Source organism: Talpa occidentalis, unplaced genomic scaffold, assembly GCF_014898055.3.
Source record: "Talpa occidentalis isolate TD23 unplaced genomic scaffold, MPIMG_talOcc4v2.1, whole genome shotgun sequence".
Taxonomy (NCBI): domain Eukaryota; kingdom Metazoa; phylum Chordata; class Mammalia; order Eulipotyphla; family Talpidae; genus Talpa; species Talpa occidentalis.
This window is the reverse complement of record NW_026555331.1, coordinates 51,844,128-51,865,554: the sequence shown is the minus strand read 5'-3', so window position 1 is coordinate 51,865,554 and position 21,427 is coordinate 51,844,128. Positions and strand designations below refer to the sequence as shown.

Sequence of the window (21,427 nt, the reverse complement as noted above, 5' to 3'; positions counted from 1 at the left end):
TGCAAATTAAATCAGATAGGGCCTTCCTGGAGGCACAAGAAGTTAAGCACCACACTATGAAGCAATCCCGCAGCCTCTGTAGCATGAGTTCAATCCCTGGCCAGCCAGGGAACAACCCACATGGCGCAGGAGAACCTCTCCTGAGTCTCCCGCTACTCCCTTCAGCAGTGTATTTCAGTCATTCTGCCCGTTCTGTTTCCCACTCTGTCTCTGGTGTATCCTCTCACCCCCCCATTTCTGGCCTGTACCTCAGCTCTTGTATGCATAAATAAATAAATCTTTAAAAATAAAAATAAATCAGGTAGATAACACTATACATTTATTAGAATTGCCAAAACCCAAAATACTGACAACATGTAATGCTGGTGAGGATGTGAAGCAACAAGAACTTTCATACATTCATTGTTAATATGAACACAAAATGAAATAGCAACTTTGGAAGATAATTTAGCGGTTTTCTCATAAAGTTAAACATACCCTGGCAATTCAATCCAGCAATCACATCCCTAGGCTTTTTCACAAACAAGTTGAAAATTTATGTCCAATCTTCACAGGAATGTTCATAGTATCCTTATTCATAGTTGCCACAAACTGGAAACAACCAATTACTCTTCAATTGTTAGAGGTGGGGCAAAGTTAGCATTGCTATTTGAGAGTATATATGATTTTTTCAAATCCAGTAAGTAAATTAAATTGTTGCTGAATGACCAGATAAATTTTACTGTTTCTCAACACATATAGCACATCTGCAGATGATGCAAATTTTATTTAAGATTTTCAGTGCATGTTTAACAAACTCATTTAAGATAGAATGCAAAGGCATTGTTTTTAGTTTTTAAGTGGATAAAAAAGTTGAAATTAAACTTTCATATTCAAGTCATGCTGCTTTTAATGTATTGTACATATCTTAATGAGATATGCATGTCTTAATGAGAATATATCTTTTAATATTTAATCATAAACACATTAAAATAATTTTTGAACTGAAGTTGTGTGACTTACTTGCTTATAAGTAATATTGAACAGTATCATGGACTTAAAAGACACCTAGTTTTCATATAACTTTAAAACACACACACACTAATACATGAGTCCTGTTTTCAAACATATTTGCCCTGAAAAAAACCTTACACAGTTATCTTTAGCTGTTCATCATGACATAATAACTTTATGAAAAATATAAGAAGAGATTGTACAGTATGAGGAAAACCATGTTATGGAAACATCTGGACTGCATGAGTCCATGAAATGAAAAAGCAGAAACCCATTTATACTTAAGATCAGATAGTGACTACAGTCTAACTTTTCAGTATTAGGAAACACTGACACTTAACACAAGCTCTACTAAAATTAAAAGAAAATAAACACCTGTAATTTTTCAACAAAAATATTCACTATTTTAATTTTTATTTCTATCTCAAAACAAAAACTTAAGGCAATACATAACAGTCATTCCTAACAGTTCTTCAGAGAATTTATGTACTTTACCAAACTTCCTTTTCATCAAGAAGGACAATGTAACTTTATATATGACCAGTAAGAAAAAAAAGTTAACACCAAAAAATCTTGGGCTGAATCTACAGTCTTACCACAAATATGAAAACAATATAAAAAACAGCACTCATCAAAAACCAGACTAAATCTTCCTTGAATTTCTTTGTCAGTGTGGAAACCCACTGAACTTTCTACTTTAAACTATGCAACAGAAGATAGCCTGACCCATACTCACTCACTTTAGTGGGGAGGTGGTGAATATAAGAAATGTGAAAAATATTATTCTTCACCAGTTCAGTTCATTCCTATCTTACAACCATAAAGACCCTGGTATTGAATTAAGAACTTAAAACACTAAGAGTTTATTCAAATATAACCTAAAAATAGATGAATCTAAAATAAAAATCATATATGCCTTTTGAAGATTATAGTTTTTCATGATTTCCCACATAGAAAGGCTTTGTATCCTGGTTAAGCTTTCTTTCACATAGCATCCCTTTTGTAAGTAAAATTTACTTAGTTCAAGTTTCAAGACAAACTTTTATGCTTTGAACAAACGTTTTTTTCAAAAAGGCTCAAATCAATCTTAACTAAAGTAATGTGATTAAGTCTTGATCAGTTTCATACTGTATTTGTCACTATCAAAATGTCATACGTTATGTTAGGGGGAAAAGGATGTCCCAAAGCTATTTCCATATAGGCTTTGTGGACTCCACCCCCACCCCAGGTCAAAGCCAAAGACACTGGGAACTCCAAATCCCATCACCACCAAAGGGAAGGTGGCTGGGACCTGAGGGTGGGGTTAAGCAGCCAGGTGGATAGAAAAGGCAGACACGTGGGCTTTGGGGGACCCCATTTTTGGGCTCTCCACCAGCTCGCAGCGTCCGGCCAGCTCTGAGAGTGACTTTGGGTTTCCAGGTCGTCGGATCGGGTAGGACGCATTAAAGACTTTATTTCCCTATTTTCTCCCTGAGTTGTACATTTTCCTTATTTCCTTTCCTCTTGTAAATAAACCTTTTATTAACCTTTTTGTGTGTGTCTGTAGTAGAGTATTCGTAAGTCCCTTTAAAGCGCGTGGGTGAGGACCCACAGCCAGGAACCCGTTTAATATCAGGGTTGCTCTATAACAGTTACATAGTTATCCTATTCACTCCTTTTCTCATTCTATTACTCCACAGACTCTTACGGGCTTTGCAAAAAGCCCTTTCAGTTTTCAAGAAGCTTCCATGACCCAGATGGTTCATGTGTAAACACAAAAGCTCTCTAAAGTTGGGACAAACCAGTATCTTTCTTCATCAGGTTCACATGAAGTTTATGGAAATAGAGAGTAAAATTATACAATAACTTCTTCAATAAATCCAACACCACTGCCATCATAAGTTTATCTTCCTTTGATTAACACAGATATGAAGTCTAACTAAAAGAAGAGAGAAGTATACTAAGCTCTATGAATACTATATTTACACATGTGAACTGAGTGAGGATGTTATATTAAGCTAGTGCTTTATACATAAAGAAAAATGGAATATAATGTTCAAAGATAAAATGTTTAGAGTTAAAATGTGCAGAAGAAATAGCTGAGTATCAGCAATTAGTTGGGAAACAAGAAGGATATAATGTCTTCTAGAATTAAACAGAGTTGTATGCATTTAAGAGAAAAGGTGGAATATTTAAAGGAGTTTTTGGGGGGCTGTAGGGGATTTCTAATATTTATAAAATAAACCTAGAGTTAAAATGTATTTGCACACATTACATAAAACATTTTCCTTTATGATTTAGAGTAACCACCTAGAATTAACACTCTGATCACGAACGTCATAGAAATGTCTTTCAACATGAGAGTATTTAATCTGACTTGAACCAACAGAGAAGGCTTTATGCTCCAGAAATAAAAGGTAAGAATAAGAAACTCTGGCTCTTTGTGGATAACAGCTCACTTCATGAGCCACAAAAGAAGGAAATACACTTTTTTAAAAAAGTTAAAATAAGCCTATGACAAGTACAAGAGAAAAATATAAGAAATATAGGTAGAGACCGACTCAGGAAATTAAGCATATACCTTATTAAGAATTCCAGAGAGAACTAACAGAGGTAAAGAAGTATCAAAGACATAGAAGAGTTTCCAGAAAAGGAGAGACTTTCATTTGAAAGGGTTCATCAAGGGTTATGCAAAAGTGTGAAAATGCCCATACTGAGACATATTGTTAGGAAAATCACAGAAGGCCATGAATAAGAAAGGGTGAAGCAGGGGTATCACTGTATTCCATGATCAGTCCTTCAATGCTACTTGACATTTTTGAAAAACCTTAAATATTTAATGAAGCTAAAGGCAGTGCCATATATTTTTATATTCAATATGTGTGCAAGTCATTATAACTAAATATAATTATGCATCTAAAATATTTATACCTTGAAAATTGAGTATAAGTAAAATCTTTATATCATATGCTTTTGAAGTATACATATTTTATACTAATGTTTTTAAGCAAATAAAAAATAAAATATGTATAATGCTGCAATCCTGCTTGATTTATATTTAGACCTTGCCACAACTGTGCAACCACTGCATGGATATATGACTGTAGAAAATGCATTTAAATCACCAGAAATACAGCCGGCAGGCCTAATAAAATGCACATAATTACCTGCTGCGGGATCTGTAACTGCTTGACTGGTGATGCCAGATGGTGGTTCTTGAAGCTGGTAAGTGGCATTTGTAGATGGTGTCGTGGGGCTGGTATTGCTGCTTGTCATATAATGTGCTGGATATGGGGAGCTGTTATAATACTGTGCGTACTGACCCTGGCCGAAACTGGGGTAAGATGGATAGTCCTATCAAAAGGAAGCACACACGAATCATCTGTCAGAATACTGCTATTTATTTCTTACATTTCAAGGAATAACTGTAAATATGTTTAATGTTTCTATTTCTTCTCTGAATTCACAAGGTATACTTAAGCACACAATGACTGATATGCTCAGGCTTGAAAACAAATTTTATGAAAGATCAGAAATGGTCTTCATATTTCTTATATTCCATGCTTTACCAGATTACTAGGTAAAATTAAAGCAATCTGAAAACTGAACAACTTATTATCTAAGGTGGCTAGAGAGACTTAAAAGAAAAATATATAAAGGTTTAAGTAAACTCACAAAGTATAACAGATATTTCTTCATATAAGAAAATTATCTGTTGTATTTTTACAGTTTTCAGAAGTTAAACTGATTTTTAAAATTACCTGCTGTGAACTGTTAAATCCAGAGGAATTTGTGAGTGAATTATTTCCTGTATATAATCCTGATGATGTTGTAAAACTGCTACCTAAAAGAAAATTAAAAGAAAAATGGTTTTAAATTTCTATTTCATATTTCCTATATATTACTATTTAGATAAATAGTAATATACGCATATTTATAGTAATATTTATCTAAATATTACTATTTAGATAAATAGTAATTATGCATAGTTGGAATTCATTGCATTTACTTTGTCTTCAGTCTAACCCATTGCCATGTTTAATTTTATCTTAAAATGGTTGACAATTTGTTACACTATTACAAATGATTAAAAATTAAAGTGCTTTGAATTCCTGAGAACAAGAGTAACAATGAACAAAATACATTTGTGCAGAAATTTGAACAAAATTATCCATTTGTGCAAAAATATTAGACACTGAGCTTTCCATTTCAATTTGCAGAGCATTATCAGTATTTTTCATATCTTGACATCAAGTATGCTAAATGTAAAATGATGGGATCAGACTCCGATCATAACGTTATTGCTAACTCAAAAAACGAAAGGTTACTTCTAAGAACTTAAAATGCTTTCAGATTTGTACTTGTCATTGAAATGGTGCCTGAAAAAGATCATTTCGTTCCACAAGAGAATGAATGGCAGTACTTGGAGTATTTGATAAAACTTAGAACAAAAAGGAACATGGTATTTTACATATTACAGGTGCTGTCTAGGCAGTGTGCAGGATACAAACATTAAGAAAAAATCTTAGTTCCCTCTTTCAGTTTATTTACTAGCTTAATGTTGAATTATGCAAAACCACAACCTACAATTTTTTATGTTCATATTGGCAAACATTTTTGAAAAGACAGGATCCAGAATTGGCAGATGTGTAAAAAGTGGCACTGGGATACTGCAAAATGGGAATTCAAATAGGTGCAATATTACTGTTGGGTTATGTGTCAATTATTGAGAAATGGTTTACCCTATTTAAACCAGTAATTTTATTGTCAGGCATTTACCCAAGAAAAAATGTATAAAATGTTTCTCAAATGCGTAAAAGCCTCAAAAGTATTATCTATGGAGCGGTATAATCTATGGCCATAAAACATTCGTGAAACCAATGTAAATTTTACTAAGAACCTGTTTTACATTGTTTCTATAAACAGAAAAAGTAATGTTTTAAATATTTTATGGCAAATGAATAGTATGGAAATAAATATACTGGCAGTTCATCAAGGAAGTCTTCCATGTGAACTAGTCAGAGATAACTTCAAGTGTAATGAGTTAACCAATCACTTTACCACTCAAATGTATTATTTCCCCTCTCTGTAAAAATTCTACTTCATTGGATTCTTAAACAGATAATCTGAGGCATGTTTTAGAAAACATAATTAACTAATTACAGTATTACAAAATTGTTGGGAATTATTTAGTCTAGTAAATAAATATTTCTAAAATTCTCTTGTATTTATGTGTCTCCCTATATTTATCTTTTCCCTCTTTTTATGCCCCCAAATTAGATAAATATGACAATATCTTTGCATATTTAAAATTCTTCTCTACTTATCAAGCATCTATGAAAACCTGAAAATCTATGAAAATCTGATCTGCGGCTTTGTTTTTTCATTAGGAAAGGAAAATATTTCCTATGATAGTTTCTAATTAAGTATTACAAAGACTCCTATTTGAGGATTTCAGTGATATCTATTGTTCAAAGTTCCCAGAAGACCATTATAGATAATTGGAGATCTCTCACACTGTTAATATATATTTTGTTTGAACATTGGGACCTCAAGAGACAAGCTTCCCATATTAATGTTCATTTGCATGTGGTGACCACATACTTACTAAATACTGGCATCTGGTCATAACTATATGGGGATAAAATGATGAGTAAGAATCTTGGACCTCACAAGATTTCTCAAAAATATTGTTTTCTTTAATTTTTTTAAACATTAAATCTCATGGATATGACTATCAGTGGACAGTTATTTTTGATTATGTACAATAGAAACATACAGCAAACTTTATATAATAATGAACATTTAAATATTTCCTTATAAAGTCAAGTCTAAAATTTCTTTGTATTAACTGTGACTATCAACACTGCTTTTTTCATTTTAACCACTATTTACATTTGATAGGAAAAATCACTTTGGCTTATGACTTGTTACTTTCAGTTAAGCTATAGATTTCTAGATTATAACTTGCTACTTTTATTTAAACTATACATTTCTAGGTTATGACTTGCTACTTTCATTTATACTACACATTTTTTAACAATACTGACCCCAATAATCCCTATCCACCAAGAAAATGCATAAAGTATAGAAAACACATTTTAAAAATGGATGTTTTCATTCTCTAAGTCATACCCTGGAACAAAGTAGAAAGGACCATGGAAGCTATAATGCACAGACAGGCCACTGGGGTATGACCAAGTAAATCATAGTTCAGTACTCCAAATGCACCCAAGTGACTTTTCAGACTAAATGTTACTTCTAAGACTGTACATTTGCTGGAAATTCAACATAAGTTATACTCATTTGTTGGCTGACTTTGGGCCCAGATTCCATTCCATTTAGTATGCTGAACCAAGGGTTTAATGGCACTCCAGTGGCTTAGAAGACTTAATGCAACTTCCAAAAGGCTCTAACTTACTTCAGGGAGAGGTGTATATAATAGAGAATCAGATTCAGGCAATATTAGTTTTTCACCACCCAGAACTGGATTTAAAGGCTGCCTGCCTGGATTCATGCAGGACTTAGGCAGAGAACTATTAGTTCAGGCCACCAGCATTGGATTTCTACAACTACTGCCTTTCCCAGTTTCCTAACAACCTTCTGGCCCCATCCCCTTCTTTCTCCATAAAGGCAACAGAATCTCTTTTCTAATGTGCATATCTGGTCTACCCACTTCCCAGCTAAATAATGTGACCATCGGGGCCTCCCTGGTAGCACAATGGGTTGAGACATAGCCTGCGAGTTTGCTCCCCAGCTGGCCAGGGAGCAACCCACATGGCGCGGCAGACCTCTCCTGGCTCGCCTGCTGCTCCCCTCAGCAGTGTACTTCCATCCATCTGCCTGTTCTGTTTCCCGTTGTCTCTGGTGAATCCTCTCAACCCCCACACCTCTGGCCTGTACACCTGCTCGTGTATGCATAAATAAATACATCTTTTTTTTTTTTTAAAGTGACCATCAGTGGTTCCCTACCGCCCTTAAGATAAAATTCAAACTCCCTGACCAGGGCCTATTTATTAGGCCCTACCTGGTCTGACTTCATTTTATCTCTTGGATGTCTTTGGTCTCCTCTCAATAACCCAACCCACTCAGATGCACCTTCCAGCTAACATTACGGAAGCAATATGCTATCTCTTAAGACTACTCCTGTACTTCTTACTTCCTCCCATTGTATCCTGGCTAAGATCTAACCAACTTCACAATTCAACTTGACTAGAATCCCCCTTCTGCAAAAAAATCTCCCCTGAATTCCCCTCTTCATTCTCTTTTCTTAGACCTGGGGTTGCTGAATCTCTCTTTCTCTCTAGCTCTGAAACTGAGATATGTACAAGATATATATTACACATATATGCATATACTAACATGTATATATTTCTACATATAGATTTCACACAAATATTTTTCATATATATTTCACCTATATATTTTACATATATATCAATGATTTATTAATCAGTTAATGTTAATTTGTACTAATTGTTAATTGACCAGTTAGTACAAAGTAATAATTAACAATTATATTTAAACTAGTTGGTGCTTTGCCTACCAAATAGGCTAATAAGAGATCTCAGAATTTATGCAAATAAATGGATAGTTGTAGTCAACCCAGATCAACATCCTCACAACACAAAATATAGTAACACTAAAAATGGATAAAATCCATTGGGTACTTATCACATGTCAGAAACTTGTTCATCTTTGAGTTGTTTTATCTGTATAACAACTTCATACTACATGGAAACAGGATTAGGCTAAGGTAATATAGCTTCCATGGAGTTTCCACTCTGTGTGGTTAGGGTCAGGACAATGCTCTTTCAACCTACTCTACATAACTTTATGGGAAGTTTGAAAATGCACTAAAGTTTCCCCAAAGGTTATTCTACAAGATTAAATAAATCATACCAAAAGAAAAACAGAAGAGAAAAGAACAAATAACAGTAATTAAAACTTATTGAGTGGTAACTCTGAGCCAGACCCAAATAAAGTATTTCACATGTCATAACTCACTGAGACCTCACAACTAACCCATAAGGGAGCTACTATTAGATAGATCCTTTTTTATAGATGAAGAAACTGCCCAGGATTGTAAACAAACATAATATCCAATCCCAGGCCATCTAGATGCACAGTCAAAGCTCTTACTCTACACAGAGGAGTACCTCTTAAAGTAATGACAGTTGTTTCTTTTTAAATATATTTTCAAATAATATATTCAACACATGGCTAACTAATTAATTACAAAATCACCAGAAGGTGCTCGTTAAAAGGCACTGATGTAGGCTCTCCTCAGGCATGGATGGACAGTTGACCTCAAGATCCCTAAGTACCAAACAGCTAGAATGTCTGATATCTAACACCACTATATTTAAATATCAATTGAATAGATATTTTAGCAACTACTTCATGTAACTATGGAATAGAATAAGCTTTCCTTTTACATTAAAAAAGTAATTAGACTCATTAAGCATTTACAGGATGGAAGCTTAGAGACCGCTTTGAGCATTTCTGCGCTTGAGCTGGTCTAAAGGTCAGTTAATCATCATACTTTGATAGCTGATCTGATGTAGCTTCAGTGCTGATACCACCAGGTGAATTTCACCAAAGTTTAGACCATCACCAAGCAAAGGCAAAATGGCAATGATTATGCTCCTAAGAAAGTTACAGTGTATAGCTGCTAAACTCTCTTCCTACCCTGTGCAAGCCCAGCAGGCGAGGCTGCCCCCTACTTCCCTGCACACAGATAGTACAGGGGAGAAAGGGAGGCATGGCCAGGGAAACAGAAACTTACTGATAGTTTCTGTAGATTTACCAGTCTTCAGTTGTAAAGTTAGATCACAGAATTTGGCTTATTAAAAAAAATAAATGACTTTATTTAAAAAATACAAGTATTTTCCTTTCAAGCCCCAAATGACTTTGCATAAAAAATTACCTTTCGGTAAAGAAAGCAGGCATTGTCTTTGATAAAATGTTTTAAATTCTATGTGATAGATAACAGTCTATCACAAAATCCCCCAAAGTAGAAAGAATTTCCAGTTAGGACCCCTATTTCTCAATTGAGGAGCTTGGGAGAGATGGGTTCAAGTGAAATTCCAACAATATGCAGTATTAATTTAGAACTAAGTTCTGCTATAAGTAGGGTGGGGGTGAAAATACTCCTTTGTTAAAAGGAACTTCTTATCTATTGAAACTGTTCACTATTATGAAAAATCATAGTCATACAACTTTTTTTGTCAGGAGAGGAGACACCAGTTTCCAGAATAGGACACTAAAACATCTTTATGGGCACAACTAGTACTCTAGAGGGTACATTGAGGTCCATTCTTTGAGGAAAGTTAAACACACTCACACAAACTGATTAAGACAATACAAAGGAATGTTAGCTTCCATTACTTCTACAGGCAACATAAGTTCTGGCAGGGAGTTGCTCAGTGAATGAAATGATACAACCTGTTTAGACTGAGAAAGGAAATACAATGCTGTATAGAAAAGGGCAACAAGTATGTTCCTGGCATGGGGTGAGGATATCCAAAGGAGATCAGTGACTGACTGAAAGGTTTATAGGAACTGGGTTGGGGGCGGAGAGTGGAGGTGGAAGGGAGATGACTAAAGGTAGGAGACAGAAGTTCCTTGATCATTTAAGAAAACAGTTCAGGAAAAGTAATGACATTTTTAAACTGAGAAACTCAAGAATCTGGAGTGTGAACACAAATAAAAGTATATTGGGACAGGGGAAATCTTATGGCTGGAGGACAGAATGGGGGAAGCTATCTTGGCTATAAATTTTGTTTTCATCTTGACCATAAGTTCTTAAATTCCCTGCTATATTTATCTTGCCTGAGTCACATACAGATGGGCAAACCATGTCTACCTCATGCTTTCCAAGGCTCCCATCTGCACTCAAGTGTGAGACAGAACTAGTGCTTGAGAATTTCAATCTGGTGTGGTAAGTTGAAATAGGACTATAGCAGGGGCTACAGCTCCAAAAAAACCAGTGCCCAGTAGGTCGCTATCTATGGGTTCACCCCCCACACACAATTACAAGACCACTCAGGCTCAGGGAACAATGACAATGGGGTTTATTTAACAAACAGGGGAAGCACAGGGTCTTTAAGGCCACATGTGGCCGGATATCTCACCCCAGATTGTGTCCAGAAATCATAAACAAAAGCCTCTTATCCAAGATGGTGCCTCCCACCAACAGGGCCTGAGCAAGGGATGCACTAACAAGCAGCCGACCAGGATCTAACTCACCGCAGCTGCAGGTGCTCACAGGTGGGGCCACTGAGATGATGCCGCAGAAGCCCACAGCAAAATTCTGAAGGAATGGACTGCACCGGATGCTGGCCCAGACAGCAATGCAGGGAACAGCATCGGGAGACAGCACCGGGCTATCAGGAGCTATTAACAGCTCATAGAGGTGTAGCTCACTCCTCCGTGTAGCGGCAGGAATGGGCACAGTGTAGATTTTCTATGATTCCAGCAGACGGGTGAAGGAGGAGAGTCCTGGAGTCTTCCCTCTTTCTGGGCTCTCCAGCCTTCCCTCGCGTTCTCTCTGCTTCTCTGCTCTCTTGTCGTTCTGCTTCTCCATTTGTTCTGCTTCTGCTGGCATCCCTGTGATGCCGCCCTTACAAGCCCAGTCTTAGCCCAGGTGAATCCCATCTACATATGCCCACACCCTACTCCAGGTGCCCGCCATCAGGCATGCATTCTGGACCACAGGGTTCCGTCATTTATCCTAATGGCGGGAAGGCAGAAAAGCCTGATACTTTTTACCTTACCCTACACTCTGACACAGAATGCCAGTCACCCATCAACAGAGCTCGGTAGCACTGACCACTGGTAGTACTGGCCACACCTGGTCACCAGTGGCCCCACCTAAAACAAACAACTTTTCAAGATACCAGGCCTGGAGCCTCTGGTGCTCCTTTTCAGGTGATATAACAGGCAAAGCCAGAGGCCACTGGCATCTGCAGAGCTCTTTGGCTTCTCTGAGAAGCGTTTTGACTTCTTTTTTCAGAGGGTGACTGCTAGATGTCTCTCGCTTTTTCTTTCTTCTTTGGAAGTCAGGAACAGCATCCCTCGGTCAGTCAGAGCGCGCTTGCCAAGCCAGTGCCTGCCCTGCCTTATATCCTCTTGCAGGTCCCCCACCTAAATGTCTGATTGGATCGTCTTCAATCCTATGGCTGATTGGACCGTTTGGCCCTAATCAGCTTATAGCGCACACCTACTCAGTCCATTCTACGATCTGCACCGGTACCATCAGCTTGTGCAGGTTTCAAATTAACAAAATGTTCTATGAGAATATGGCTGAAACACCAGGTGAGCAGACCAGCAGGAGGAAGCCATTCCATAACTTTGTGTGGTGGTGGCAGGAAGTTTGGAAGGCTGACTTGAAGGACAATAGACATCAGGTGAGGAAAAGCATTGCTCAACTTCATTATTTGTTCAGCAATGACAAGTAGAGTGGGGAAAGGAAAAGTAACAACTGAGTGTATTTCTCAGATTTTATCTAGATGACACACACTTTGTTAGTTTTTTTTTTTTAAAAAAGATGGTATATTAAGGCTTATCTAATAAAACAGATTATAATGACTACTTTGGATTTAAATTATATGGAGAAAATTAAGTGTACCTCTGGAAGGATGTAAAATATTTTGAGATCTCCAGAAATAAAATCCAGCAGTTTTAAATCAAATCGAATTTTAAATTGATTAGGCATCATGAATTTTGAACAGCTCCTAAGAACTCACTGATGTGAGCTGAGTACCCCTGGACCGCAGAAATGATACAGGGATGTCAAATCCATGTCTCATATGGGCATCCTAAAAAAAAACACTGACCTTATGGTACAGATACACATGTCCCAAGAGATACTAACTCTGTTAGCTCAGATATTTACATATATATATCAGGGTATATTAATGAAAACAAGAATCTTGTTTGAAGTATTTCAAATTCAGAATGTAATAACAGCCTACATTTTTACAGCGTTCTGTATTTTGGTATTTCCACATCTGCTGTCTCAAGCTATTTCCAATATTAACACATGAGGCAGCTGAGGCGGGGAGACTTATCATTTTCCAAGAAGTAGAGAGAATGGTGACATCCTTGTTCAAAGATTCTCAAGCTAAAGAATGACCATTATCTCCATGTCCAGGCCACTGATTTCCACTCTACTGTGCCAAATGCACCTTTAGATGTCCTGATTCCATAACTTTGGAAAGAGAATATTTGAAAAGTATTATTAATTTTTGGTTACACAAACACACAATGGGTAGAGGGGAAGACATCTGAGAAATTCAATAAATTTGGAATCAAACTATCTCATTTCTAAAAGACTTCTCCATTGTAACTCTCTTTTTAGGTCAGTTAATAACTTTAAAAATAAATTACATAAACTTGTCCAGGGATAGTGTATCACAAAGATTTTACTTTCTTCTTGTCACTGTCCAGGGTTCCTACTGAGGAAGGGTGGTTATCTTGTCAACCGTAACAAACAAGAAACAGTCTTGCTGAAAGACCTTGTGCCATCATTCTCTAGGTGCTAAGCAATTGTATTTTAAAATAAATCAATCCCTCGAAATTTATTAATCCACCTCTACTACATCTTCATAGTTAAGAACCCATGATTTAAAACATGATTTAAAATATTAAATCAAAATTTTGTGGGTGATTTAACCTGGCTAACACTGCTGCACTATAACTTAAAAAAAAAAAAAAACTTAAAAAAAAAAAAAAGGATATCATGTAGGTCAAAGGTCTACTTCACAGAGAACAAGGAATCACACTAAAAACCAGAATCCAAGTCAACTAAGAATGCTGGAACCTGCTGGGGCCTGTCTGTACTTCCCAAGTTTTAGAGCATTTTCTAGCACTTAACTGGGCAAGCAGGATGCTATTTGTCCCTCGTGTATTTTCACAGAAGTCCATTTGCTTTCCTTCTCTGGCCTCTTTGCCATGGGCTATGTCCATCATCAGGCACGATCTATGTGGCAGAAGTTAGTGCAGCTCCCCAGGGAAAAGTCTCTGAAGGCCAGATGGGCTATTTAAAACCAAAGTTTTCCTCTTCTCTTCTAAGAAGGATTTTCAATGACCAAGTTTTCCTTTTGATCCCAGCAATAGTTTTATATTCTACAGAGGATTATTTAACTTATATAGAAAAGATTGCAAAGCATTTGATTCATCTTTCATCAACTATTTCTACATGTTTTAACTAAATTCATATAGACAATAAAATGGGGATTGATCACTGATTAATTAATGCTATTACTAGATTTCAAAAAATTTTCATACAATTTTCAATGACTTGTCATTTGAAATAACACAGAATTGTCAAAGGAACTGAAAGGGATATTTTATTAAAAAAATCAACCTAAGTAAAAATAAATTCTAGAAATGTAAAAGAGCCATGAACTAAAATATAAATATTGAATAGACTGGCAAAGCAACTGAGAAATTTTGAACATTACTGCAAGCTGCAATAGTTATTCTTCAATTCCAACTTTTTTGTGTAACTTTATACCAGAAAGTACGAATATCAAATGCCTTATCATAGTAGATTAAAAAAAGAGGTCTAAGATTCATTTTCTTAAAATCACCTATTTTGGAGTTCGGCATTTTCCTCTTAAAAATACCATTTCTATCTATAGTGAAAAACTATTACATTTTGCTAAGCTATTTTGAGGTTCTAAATGACTAATCAATTGAAACACTGCAATTATATATTTATAGACAGGCAGACCAAAGGAAATAAGGGTGATTTCCCTTATTAGACTATTCCCACTTCACAATGAACCCCAGATAAGAGAAAGACATATTGAGATTAAGAGTTGTGCCCTTAAACAAACCTCTGTCCTAACTTCCTAACTTACCATCTCTCCTCACTAGTTTGAACTACAATCTCTTTAACAGAATAACATTATGTACACAGAGGGAGGTTAATTTTGTGTTATTTTCCTCTCTAAGTGAGAGCAGTAAAGCCTAAAGAAAAATAAACAAAGTGGAGTTTCCAGAGCCTTCTGCATTTCGTACATGAGCATCTGTGTAGTTGCTCCTATCTATCATGGCAAACCCTGACACCTTTTTGGTGCTCAGTGAAGGTAATGTCCTGCACAGCCACAGCAATTCTGGGGCAATAAAGCACTCAGAAAATCATCCAGTACCATGGTCTCCCCTCTGCCTCCCACTGGCTCGCCCTACTAGTGTGACAGGAGGGGAGACTGCTTTGATCATATTATGACAATAAACTAATCAGGAGTTGATTTTTATTAGGCTAAATTTCCAATCCATTTCTCCAAATGCAGAGAATTAGAGTTGTTATCTTAATTTCTAACTCCCAATGGATAAACCTCCCCATTTCTAACAAACATTTGTATATTTTAGTTATATTAAGGGTGTGGAGATGAAAAATATGAGTAAAGATGATTACTGTCCCCAACTGCCTAAAATCATTGCAATTAAGTACCTACGGAAAGCTGGGTTTTTCTCAAAGCTGAAGCTTAGCCCAGTTGAGTGACCTAATTAAATTTTAATTGATTTTCTTGTGTATAAAAATCTTTTATACTTCCTTACCTCAAAAAGACTGCTAAACAAAATTTCACTTTCTTCATAGGACAGCCTCAAAATGATGAACACAATTTGATTCCTGTGGTAGATGGAACTTTTAAGTCTATATATATGGGATGTATGGGGTGCAGAGGTAAATGAGTAGTGATGGTTTGGAACTTACATTTGAAAAAATTGAAACTAATAACTTGATTTCAAGTCAGTGGTTTCTTCTACATAAAAAGAGAATAAACTTGTTGATGACCCTGGGCAGAGAGTCTGAAATTCCTCAATAAATCAAAGGTTGATGCTGTTTCTCGTAAGTGAGTTTCTTTCCCTTACTACACGCACATACAACACCCTTTCACTCTTACTTCAGTATCCTTTGATTGGTGAACAGTTCTAAAAATACCACACCATCTGCATAATTTACCTATGACTCCCACACCCACTTTATCCATCCCAATGCAAGCATTCCGCTAACTCATTTGCATAATGTTTGTCAATGGGGTGTGGAAAAAAGCCTCCTCACCATTCCAAAACTTCTTTGAGAAATACTGAGGCTATCCTGGAAACCAAAAGGTATCAAAAACTATTAGCAAGGATTTCATTTCCAAGAGGTAAATTCTAGAGTTCTCTATGAACAGAAACATTCTGTCCCTCTTAAATTTCCTTTTGTAGTTTTTCACTGAATGTACAAAAGAGCTAATTAAAGTAAAAACAGAGTTTTCCAGCAATCTTGCAGCAAAGAAGAAAACAGATTTCCCAATCCCTAATGTTTTCTTTTCTGGACTGTTAGTATCAGTGTATATAAAATGAAAATCCAGTCTTTGCTTGGCTTAAAAAGGCACATGCAAGAAACCTGCCCTGGATAGAAGTGTTGAATGCTGGCACTGAAAGGATCCAGAAGGATCACCTGGACCAAATAAGGACACCAAGCCTGGCTTAATTCAGAAGTTTAGGCAGTGGCAAAATATCTGCAAAGCACCTGCTAAATATTCCTTAAGTGTCATGAAGTGTTAAAGCATAGACCAAACTCATAAGCAAGTTCTCTATAAGTTTTTCTACAGATTCATAGCTGGCATTTTTGACTACTTATATAGCTAGTTATGCAATGCAATGTCTCAATTATTTAGAGAGCAAATCTATCCCTTCAGAAAATGTACACAATAGGCAAGCACATTTTGAATGTTTGTAGTTATTCCTAAGAGCCTTCTCTATAAATGTTATAAGTGCATGTAGAACATAAAGGGGCTGACAGTTCTAAATCATACTCTGTTTTGATGCAGGATTTCATTATCCAAATCCAGCCATAAGGAGTCTATATCATATTATGCATCATTATCCATCATTATCCATCATCATATTGACAAGTTAAGTTTCAAGTCAATACCATTTTATTATCTGACTTGATATGTGGAAGTCATATTATATCCAATAATCTAAAAGTGAGTCAATTACCATTACAATAATACCTCAAGCCAAATGCCATATTAAATATTACCTCAATCATGGAAAATGGGTTCTAAAATCCCACTGGAAAAGACTTCAACCAAGACACACACACACACACACACACACACACACACACACACACACCCCACCCCCCCCACGCCCCCCAGTGAGCCCAAATGTAATGAAACCTATGGGGTAGAAAAGCAACACAATCTTTGGTGCTATTCATGTCCTTATTTCTTTTTTAAAATAGTTTTTTCCTCAAAATTAAGATTATTTTATCCTCCTTTATTTCCAGTCCTCCCTCTATTCTAGCACTATGCTGTACTCAAATATCTGATGGTCTTCTTCAGAAGTGTTTCTGCAACTAAGCTTTTGGTGTGAGTGGTGAGTAAGATAAAAATAAGTCTCGAGAGCAGTATTTCTCTTATTTTTTGTGGTGTAGGACTAGTTTCTCTCCCTAATTCTTCCTGGATTGACAATTTAGGAAATATAATTGGTATGTATATTAAAAGAATGAAATGAAAAAGGAAAAGACATAGTGAGTACAGGCCCATTTCTTGAAATTATTCCTTGACAGAGCCAACATAAAATTGACTATTTTTTTAAACCTTAATATACTTTCTTTTTTCTTTTATATATATATATTACATCATTCTTCCTTCCTGTACAATGTATGTTTTCTCCTCTCAGGTGTAGTACCCATACAATTTTCATGACCAATTCACTATCACCATAGTCCCTTGTGCTCTTCCCTCCCCTGTTCTGTTCCCTCTCCCTCCTCCTCCCCTGCAGAGTATCCCTGACTTATAGTTGCCTGTTAATTTTGTTTTTTAATTTATTCTTTCTTTCCTGATTCCTTATTTGGTTCCCCTACATTCCTCCTATAAGTAAAGCTACCCTACTAAAAAGTTTCTAAATCCTTAACTCACAAATTTTGCACTTAGCTCAGTATAGACTGGTAACCAAGAGCCTGGCTCAGGAGGCACACATTAAGTAGCTGGCCTCTCGTGTTTCCTTCTACTCTTAGGACCTACTTCTCCTCCACACGACCTGGATGCCAAGTGGGTAACTGACGCTCTCATGATTCCCTGTTAATTTCCCTTATATATAAGTTCTCAGAAGACTTTGCAATTGTATAACTTATTTGTCATTCCATTTTTCCTGTGCAAGAATGAATGCTCTGTGAGCAAATAGCTTGTTTGCCATTGATCTATTTCATTAGAATCTATGGCTATTAAATTCATTGATGGCATCTCTTCACCACTTTTTGTTCTATCTCTTTACTCAACAGATATTAATATGTATAGAAACACATTTTTCCAGAAAGGCATAAAATTTTTGGATTCAGGCACATAATGTCCTTCTAACTAAAAATACGAGATAGTTCAATTTTGCAGCCACCAATTAGATCAAGATTTTATAATTCAGATGAATGGATATGACCTGATAAAATTTTAGTTTCCTATATAAGGGAAAAAAGACTCTTAAAATAATAAACTGGAAATACAGTTATAAAATATCACACAGAATTAATAACATTAATATAAGAAATAATAAGACAAAGATGATCATCACCCATGGAAGAAAAAACTGTTTATCTTCTCCATTTAAAAGAATGCACATGCAACAACAAAATCTTATACCAAATGACAATTTTTAAAAGTAAACTTTTATCCAATTTGATCACTCTAATACATAGTCCTTCCTTGTGTAAATATATAATAAACCCTTACAGAGTCCAAAAACATTTACCTAGAAAGTGCACTTATATTTACTCAAAGGAAATAATTAGGGATGCACATAAGATAGTAATAGTATTACTATAGATGTTCAATAATTGAGGGATTAAATAACATACCTATGAATCCCCACAGCCAGTAAAATGATGCTACAGAACAGAATTTATTGACAAGAAAAGATATTTACATTATATTTGTTACTGAAATGATAGATTACAACACTATGTTACACAATATGGTCACATACTAAATATGGAAGAATATATATTAAAGTGATGATAATAAATGTATTTGGGGGATATATGATTATATTTTTTGCTTCATTATATTTTCTATTTTATCTTCAATTAACAAATATTTTTATGGTAATGAAGAATTAGATAAAAGATATATAAAAGATAATGATGGGCCTCACTTGCAGCCTAGGGGTTAAGTCTCAGCATTTATCACTGCTATGGCCTGAGTTCAATCCCCAGCCAGGGAGCTAACCCACATATGGCACAGAAGACCTCTCCTGTCTTGCCTGCTCCTCCTCTCAGCAGTGTATTTCAGTAAATCCATCTGGTTGATCCCTATTCTGTCTTTGGTGAATCCTGTCACCCCCTGCACCTGTTGCCTACATCCCAGTTCTTCTACACAAAAATAAAAATAAATAAATAAAAGATAGACTCAAAAGAACTCCTTCAATCGAAAAGTAGTAATCACAGATTTAATTCGATAATGGTTTGACACTATTAAAAAGTACAATATGATGTGTTCAACTGATCTGTAGTACAAACAATTGGCAGATTTGTTTAAATTATATGAAAACAGTTTTCAAGTACTTTACAGACTTGTGATAATTAGTGGCTCATTACAGCAATGGCTACATATTCTTGAAAACAGCTTTGATAATGTAAACTCAGCTTTCATTCCATCTGACTTCACTTATGTTATGTTTTACCTATAGTTTCAAAGTCAGAACCCAGGGACAAAACCTTGGAAGTAATATCTTGAACATGTGTTGAGTGACTGTCAACTTGACCTCCTGGTCTTTGATTGATCATTTAGCCAGCACATAATATGTACTCTCTTTTCAGAGCTGTGATGATGAAAATAAAGAAAACACCCCTTTTTAGAAAGCTAGGCTGGCCATCCATACCAAACTCCAGACCTTTCATATATAACACACCACAATATCTTACATCACATCTTTCATCCCTTTATTCATTGGTAGAAGCAAAGACATAAAACATCACCTTCACAAAGGATCTTAGAATTTTTGGCAAAGAGACTTAGAAATCATTTAGTCTCACCTGATGGTTTTATAAATATGGAAATTTAGGTTCTGAAAGTAGGTAAGTGAAGGGACAAGCCAGAATAGGCAACTTGTCTTTAAACCCAATCCACTTTCCAACATCATCTACCAGTTAAATCAAACATCAGGTTCTACTTTAGAAAGTAGCTAAAGTAGTACAAGGTTAAGGAAAGGTCAAATCAGAGTCCATACAGACCTTGCATCTGGTAGCTGTAGGGTGCCTGTCCAGGTTGAGGGGTGCCAAAGCTCGTGCCATAGCTGAGAAATCCTGTTTGTCCAGGTGACTGAGATTGTGACAATCCACCTTCAGTCTTGATGCCTGCCCACAATGCACCTAAATCAGTTAGTGATAGCTTATCTATCTGTTCATTTTCAAATGCTGGCAAATATACAGAAACACTCCTATAACTGCTCAGTCACAAATACTTCCCAATATTATCTCAATAAGCAAGACTATATATGATTAGAATAAAATATCCTAAACTCTAAAATATCCTAACTCTAAAAAAATTATTACAGATCCTATTGCGTATTCATATTGTTATTTCTTGTTTTCATGAATTCCATGATCTATAAAATTTAACTCCAGCAATATAACTTCTACACTTAGTTTATTGTTTCATAAGAGCTTAAGATCACCTCCTTTATAGTTATGAAGTGACCATATTCAACCTTAAATTATTCCAAAAGTTGCTACACTGATAAGTATCAAAATCCCTTTTTTCTAAAAAGTTAGTAATGAGAATCTCTAAGCCTCTCAGCCTTTCTTTTTTCTTTCCTTTTTTTTTTTTTTTATTTTTACTCTCTACGGGATAACTGATTTTAGTACACTCATTTTGAAGTCAGAGGTAGCAATATTAGTGACAGAACTAAATAACACAGGGGAAAACTTTCTCCCAAATATCCAGATCCTATCAGAAAGTCAGCACAAAAGCAACAAATTATTAGTCTTGAATCTTTGCAACAGCATAGTGATTTATAAACAAATGAAGTTGATCAGTAGTTCCCTTTTTGTTTCTTGTAGTTTCAAGTATATATCAAGTATAAATGTTTTGAGTGTAGCTTAAAGTACATTTGCTTTTTTATTAATCCATAACATAAAATAATGTATGTGTGCTTCCAAATACTTCCTAAAGTACAGGCTGACATCCTAATTGCAGGACTTAGGTTTGGCAGTCTTGCTGTGCAGGGATCAACCCTAGATCATAATTAAAGACAGTCATGAAAGTTAACAACTGTCCTTAATTCCCACAAAGGTTGGGGAGGAAACTTTCTGCCAAGGGAATTCACATTTTTGAATAATTTTACTTTGCACTTAAGATAAATGGTATCTTTGCAATCTAGAATACACAGTAGTCTCACTGTTTATTTCCATTTTAGGGGAATTTCATCAGTAGATGAAGTTAGGTAACCTTCG

General features: G+C 35.7%; 1 protein-coding gene across 1 annotated transcript in view; it reads right to left on the bottom strand.

The window, feature by feature from the left end:
* Positions 1–21,427, bottom strand: part of EYA1 (EYA transcriptional coactivator and phosphatase 1) — a 302,855-nt gene that overhangs the window by 87,486 nt on the left and 193,942 nt on the right. Inside the window, exons 8-10 of the mRNA XM_054691910.1 lie at positions 20,207–20,329; positions 4,734–4,816; positions 4,140–4,326 (exon numbers count right to left, since the gene is read on the bottom strand). Coding sequence (XP_054547885.1) covers positions 4,140–4,326; positions 4,734–4,816; positions 20,207–20,329 — 393 coding nt within the window. The remainder of the gene's footprint in view (positions 1–4,139; positions 4,327–4,733; positions 4,817–20,206; positions 20,330–21,427) is intronic.